The sequence below is a fragment of the Bathycoccus prasinos genome, assembly GCF_002220235.1.
Source record: "Bathycoccus prasinos genomic : Chromosome_14".
NCBI lineage: Eukaryota > Viridiplantae > Chlorophyta > Mamiellophyceae > Mamiellales > Bathycoccaceae > Bathycoccus > Bathycoccus prasinos.
The window spans coordinates 657,404-663,424 of NC_023995.1; the positions used below are offsets into that span (position 1 = coordinate 657,404).

The 6,021-nt window shown below is 44.6% G+C and overlaps 4 protein-coding genes across 4 annotated transcripts; 2 read left to right on the forward strand and 2 right to left on the reverse strand.

Moving 5' to 3' along the window:
* Nucleotides 1-507: 507 nt before the first annotated feature.
* On the forward strand, nt 508-1,635 carry Bathy14g03490 (unnamed protein product; the record flags this gene model as incomplete). Its single annotated transcript, XM_007509076.1, has 1 exon — nt 508-1,635. One exon carries the CDS (start codon nt 508-510, stop codon nt 1,633-1,635), a length of 1,128 nt encoding a protein of 375 aa, XP_007509138.1.
* A 107-nt stretch (nt 1,636-1,742) lies between these two features.
* Bathy14g03500 (unknown protein) lies at nt 1,743-3,059 on the reverse strand (the record flags this gene model as incomplete). Its single annotated transcript, XM_007508958.1, has 1 exon — nt 1,743-3,059. One exon carries the CDS (start codon nt 3,057-3,059, stop codon nt 1,743-1,745), a length of 1,317 nt encoding a protein of 438 aa, XP_007509020.1.
* A 220-nt stretch (nt 3,060-3,279) lies between these two features.
* Bathy14g03510 (predicted protein) lies at nt 3,280-4,308 on the forward strand (the record flags this gene model as incomplete). Its single annotated transcript, XM_007509287.1, has 1 exon — nt 3,280-4,308. One exon carries the CDS (start codon nt 3,280-3,282, stop codon nt 4,306-4,308), a length of 1,029 nt encoding a protein of 342 aa, XP_007509349.1.
* A 67-nt stretch (nt 4,309-4,375) lies between these two features.
* Nucleotides 4,376-5,144, reverse strand: Bathy14g03520 (predicted protein; the record flags this gene model as incomplete). The annotated part of the gene is made up of 2 exons (XM_007509211.1): nt 4,376-4,958; nt 5,008-5,144. 2 exons carry the CDS (start codon nt 5,142-5,144, stop codon nt 4,376-4,378), a joined length of 720 nt encoding a protein of 239 aa, XP_007509273.1.
* Nucleotides 5,145-6,021: the final 877 nt, after the last annotated feature.

The following is a 6,021-nucleotide window of genomic DNA, read 5'->3' on the forward strand; positions in this document are numbered from 1 at the left end:
ATCCCTTCAGTGTGGATACGTCGCGTAAACTGGACTTCGACCTCGAGCTACCAGCGGACCTCCCAGGTTTCCTTTCTGCCTCCTGCGCGAAAGTCTCTCCTTTGCCTCCTGACTCGTTTTTGCCCGACAACGACGACGACGTTTTTTTCCCTCCCACCGACGCTCCGATGCCTGAGTTGAACTCTCGCAAACGGACGTTTCGTTCTTTTCGTTCTACTGACGCTAAGACATCTGCGACCTCGGTCGTTGACGATGCAACTCAACCTCCTCCCAACAGTTCTCCTGGTGAACAACAACAACAACAACAACAACGTGTATATAAAAAAGTGAATAAAAGAGTAAATAAAAAAGTGAAACGTGAGAGTTGAGAGAGAGAATTCTCTCCCAAAAATCACGATCTAGAGCACAGACTTAGGAAAAATAAAACTTCTGTCTTTGTAATGAAACAAGTACACCACAAATCATAAAACGACAACAACAAAAGATGATTTTAAGGAGGTGAAGAAGATGAAGAAGACGAAGAAGATGAACTTCTTCGAAAGAGCGGCTTCGGGCGTGAACTCGTTGCTTTTGGACTCGACAATTCGTTCGAGAGCGAGCCGAGAGCTGAGCAACGCAAAAGATAAGTTTTATTCACTCAAACTCCCGTCGTTGTTTTTGAGAACATCATCGAAATCAACAGCAGTAGGCTTTAACGAGAAAGACGACGGTTCCACCTGCGACTTACAAGTCGGCGATGGCAAACCGTATTTGGATTCGCCAGCTTTCTTGCGAACACAGTTGTGGGAGAGTGCGATGAAGAAGTACAGCAGCAAACACGGAGAAGGTGAAGTAAACGGAGAAGAAGATGAATTAGATGAATTAGTAGACGAAAGAGAAGAGAAAAGAGATACAGATGACACGGAGGATTTTGAAACCTTGATTGAGCGAGACTTGCGACGAACGTTTCCCCATCATCCTTCGTTTAAAAGCGCGAAAGGAATCAATAAAATGCGAAGACTTTTGTTGGCGTACAGAGATTATGACCCAAGCGTTGGGTACTGTCAAGGAATGCCTTTTATCGTCGGTATTCTAGCTCTGTACATGAACGAAAGTGACGCGTTCCAAACGTTGCTTTTTATCATGTCGAAATCCACTAGAAACGCGAGGGAGATATACGAAGAGAGCGGAATTGGATTAAAAAGGACATTTTCGAAGCTCGAGAGTCTTTTACAATGTGAAAACAAAAGACTCAGCGCGCATTTACAGAAGTTCAAAGTAGGTCCGATGATGTATGCTTCGGGGTGGATCCTGACTTGTTTTGCGAGTGATTTTACTACGCGATTTTCGTGCCGAGTCATGGACGTGATCATAGCAAATGCGAATATGGATTTCACTTACGGCGATTTTATCACAAACGTAGCTGTATCGATTTTGAACGAGGCGACGGAAGATTTGCTCGCAATTGGAAGCGATGAAGACGGCGAAAAAGGGGAAGAAATAGTTTTCGAGAAACTCGTTGAATACATACGTCACGAGCCTCAACGATGGGACGGAGAGAGATTGAATCGTATCTTAACGCTTGCGATTCACTCGCTTTCGGAGAGAGTGAAAGCGTGCAGAGAGATTGAGCGTGTCACGAATACAATCGTTTGAGTTTTACAATCTAGCCTGACCTGTATAATAGGAATAAGTACGCACTGAATGAAAAAAACATCACTACTACGCATACGTGTTGAGTAATACGCGTTCTCTTTTAACCTCTACTGAGAATATGGAAGAAGTAAGGTACCCACGGCCGTGGTACTTTTGTGAATCACTTCTGTGTCGATTTTGGGCACGTCGAGAGCCTCTGCGCACGCCGTTCTCACTCGTTCAGCAAACACTTTTAAGTTTTCATTTTCCTCTTTGCTCGGTTTCATCGATGGTAGAAACGTAACCTTGAGCGGATTCGTTTTAGCAAGGAACAGATCTGCGAGTGATTCAAAACGCTTCGGATACAGTCTTCGTACGAAATGTGTAGCTTTTTCGCGGCGGTGACCAGCTCGGTTCGAGCTAGAGGAAGAAGAAGAAGAAGAAGAAGAAGAAAAGAGTAAAGTGACAGGCTGCACTTTTTGTCCTTTAGCGAAAAGGTTTTCGTCGAATTCTAACACGTGAGTAAGACTTGCGCGCCCTGCAACTTCGGGGAAGTATATGGTCGGGAGTCGTCCAGAAATCAAAGCCAATAACTTCTTCATTCGGTGAACGTATTGCTGTCGATGCGCAAACGTCTTACCGAAAAAAATCTGATCTGATCCGACGGCATCAAGGATTGTTGCCTCGAGTGCCGTCGTCGACCTCTCATGCAACAGAGTTGGCGGCGCCGCCGAAATGAATAAAGGGATGGATCGTCGCAAGTACTGCACGAAGAAAAGAATCTCAGAAATCCGAGGTGCGTTGGAAACGACAACCAAGGGCGTGCTGTGAGAATGAATGTCGATATTGGCGTCTCTTTCGCACCCTTCGATCGTAATTTCTGAATGACCCAGCGCTTTCAACATAACCTCGCACAGAGAGACGGTAAAATACACGTGCAATCTTTTTGCCTTTTGATAAAGACGGTTCAATCTTTTGTCGTCGCTTCGACGATGTTTCTCCTTGACACCGCCAGTATTTATTTTGGTGTCGCTTAAGAGGACAACTTCTCTCGTTGTCCATAAGAATCTTTCTCGCAAGGCACTATCGACGCTTTCGGCGTTATTGCTGTTGTTGTTGTTGTTGTTGTTGTTGTTGTTGTTGTTGTTGTTGTTGTTGTTGTTGTTGTTGTTGTTATATTTCGGGAAGGATGAGTATCTGTATAGCGTCGTGCGCCTTCGCTCATTCAAGAAACGCACGATAACGGAGTAAGCTCGAGTCGAAACGTACAACGCGGCGAAAGAGAGAAGGAAAACTACCACTCGAAACGCAACAACGAGGAATACCGTCTCGTTTTTTTCCGTGGCGTTCGAGTTATTCTTCCTCCTCCTTTGATTGGATTCGTTTTCATCTCGCGACGAGCGACGCCGATCGTGGTTCTCTTGTTCCTGAGCGTCTAATGTCATTTCCACAACGCACGTGAGAGTGAGAGCGAGAGCGAGAGCGAGAGCGCGTGTGAGTCTATAGAGATACGCTCGCGTATTTTTTTTTCCCTTTCTTTTCCAAGAAAGAGAGAGAGAGAGATTTGGAACACAGAAAATAAAAATCACCTCCTCAATCCTCAATCCTCAATCCTCAATCCTCAAAACGAATACGAATACGCGTACGAATACGAATACGAATACGATGACGGTGATGATATCGCTCACCACTTTTCCGAAGAACAACACTCTGCTCTCGTCCTCGCCGACGAACAGAGAGAGTCGAAGGAATGCGCTACTAAGAAGAACAAGGAGAAGAAGAAGAGTGTTCACCCAATCATCTTCTTCACCGAAAGGCACGGCTTCGTTCACCTCAACAACAAAAGGAGGAAAGAAAGGGAAATCTGGCGCCGCGTTTATGACGCACACAGTTTTTGATTACGAAGCAAAGGAACGCGCAAGATCCGCTTCAAAATGGATAAACAATTGGAAACAAAACTACGGACCTGTTTCGATTGAGCTCATCGGGAAATATATCTTTTCGATTGCTACGGAAGCGTGTATGATTGGATTAGTTTTATTTGCAATGGACGTTGCGTTAACCGCTGTCACTGGTGGTGGCTTTGGGAACGCGACATCGTCCGCGGCGGTGGGAACATCGAAGGCGGCGGTTAAAGCCGCGGCATCGGCGGCGGCGGCGAAAGCCGCGACGATGACAAAAATCCGAAACGTCTTTTTGTTCTTCTTCTTCGCTTTCCTGGCGTTGAGATCGAGAACGTTTTCCATTCTAGACGCGTCTCGACCAAAATTGATAACCGAAATCAAAATGAAAGAGCAAAGAAAACGCCCGGAATGGACGCCTCCAGCGAAAGTGTTCCCGGTAGTTTGGATCTCCATCGCGTTTTTACGTTCGATTTCTTCCATATTAGTCTACGAACAAGTGGGCAAGTTATTTTGCTTCCCAATCATGTGCTTAGTTTTGCACTTATCCATCGGAGACTGGTGGAATTTTGTCACGAACAAAGAGAAAATGTTGGGCGTATCCGCCGTCGGCGTTTTATTCGTCTTGTCGAGCGCGTGGTTTGCTATATACCAATATTACTCGGTTTTACCAACCGCTGGTTTCGTTTTAATGCCGCTAGGTATTTGGCTCAGCATAGCGACCGCGCTGGTCTGGTCGATTTGGGATATCAACAAACCGCGCATGCGATTATGGCCGACAAAAACGCTTTAAGTAGAATCCAATCGGTTGATTCAAACACAAATCATATCTAATCGTATCGATCAAATCGACGAACGAGCTATAAAAAAATATCAACCGCGGCGGCTAAATCCTTCGCTACGTATAACGGAAAGCATTCCTCGGGAAATGCATCCAAACTTGATTCCTTGTTAACATCATTTCTCTCACTCTCTACGTAATAGTAAAAAACACCATCATCGATGAGCTCTTCATTTTCTTCCGCTAGCTCGCTCCAAACTCTTGAGCCGTAACCTGTGCCCACTAAAACTCTCGTTATCGAGCGCCCACTTTCGATTTCCGCTCTCCCAGCTGCCATCATATCCGTCATAGAATCCCCGACGAAAATCACGCCATCTTTCCCCGGTGTATAAGGCGGGAACATTTGCAGAGCTTCGAGAACCATCCCGGGCGCCGGCTTTCTGCGATTATTGCCTTCAACTGGTGATGTCTCGTATAAAATCGCATCAAAGAAGGCATCTGCGCCACCATCGCGAGAAAGTTCCTCGGTCATTCTTTTGTGAATGACATCTGTTAAATACTCCTCCGTTATTATCTCTTTTCCCACGCACGTTTGATTTGTGATCAAACAAACAACTTTGCGCAATGTAGCATTTGTTTTTACTTGTTGATTCATCAACATTCTGTCTCCTTCGAATCGACCATAAACTCTCTTTCGCGAGAGGTAAAAACTTGAATCTGTCCACGTCAATTACCCCGGGCGACCCGACGTCCTCGTTAATCACGCCGTCTCTATCTAAAAGCCACAAATACATCCCGCCTTTCCCTTTTTCTTCCTCTTCATTCGCGTTTCTTTTTTCTAACCTCATCGCGAGCGGCATTTGTCTTCTTCTTCTTCTTCTTCTTCTTCTCTTGACTAATCTCATCGTTACCAACCTCGTCTCCAATCCGGTCTGTGTTTTCATCTTTATCTTCGCAAACACGCCGTATTGCGGTTATTCAAACTCACGCACGTTTGGTCCTCATCATTCTTCTTCTTCTTCTTCTTCTTCTTCTTCTTCTGGTGTACTGAAGCAATCGTCGAAATGTGAAAAATTCCCCTAAATTTTTATTTAAATATATTTCTTCTGTAGATGATGTAGATGATATAGTATACTATTGCAGTTATATACGACGACGGACCCGAGTAGTCCATCATCCATCAGTCTCATGCGTGTTGTTATATTTGCTTTCCACCAGATTGGGTTTCTTTTAAGGAGGAATAACCCTAAATTTTCATTTGATATATTTCTTAAATACAACCCAATTTGCAATCCCCTAATCCGGAACTCCCCTAAATTTTCGCTTGAGCATGAGAAAAAAAGAACAATCTAAAATCCACTTATATCGCGAATGTACGAATTGAAAACTCGTACGTAGACAAGTAATCATGTTTTGCATGCCTCCATGGTGTCAAATTGGGTTAATTCAGGGTTTAGGGTTCAGGGTTTAGGGTTCAGGGTTTAGGGTTTAGGGTTTAGGGTTTAGGGTTTAGGGTTTAGGGTTTAGGGTTTAGGGTTTAGGGTTTAGGGTTTAGGGTTTAGGGTTTAGGGTTTAGGGTTTAGGGTTTAGGGTTTAGGGTTTAGGGTTTAGGGTTTAGGGTTTAGGGTTTAGGGTTTTAGGGTTTAGGGTTTAGGGTTTAGGGTTTAGGGTTTAGGGTTTAGGGTTTAGGGTTCGAGCCGTCGTATAAACGGGAACCCGTCTATT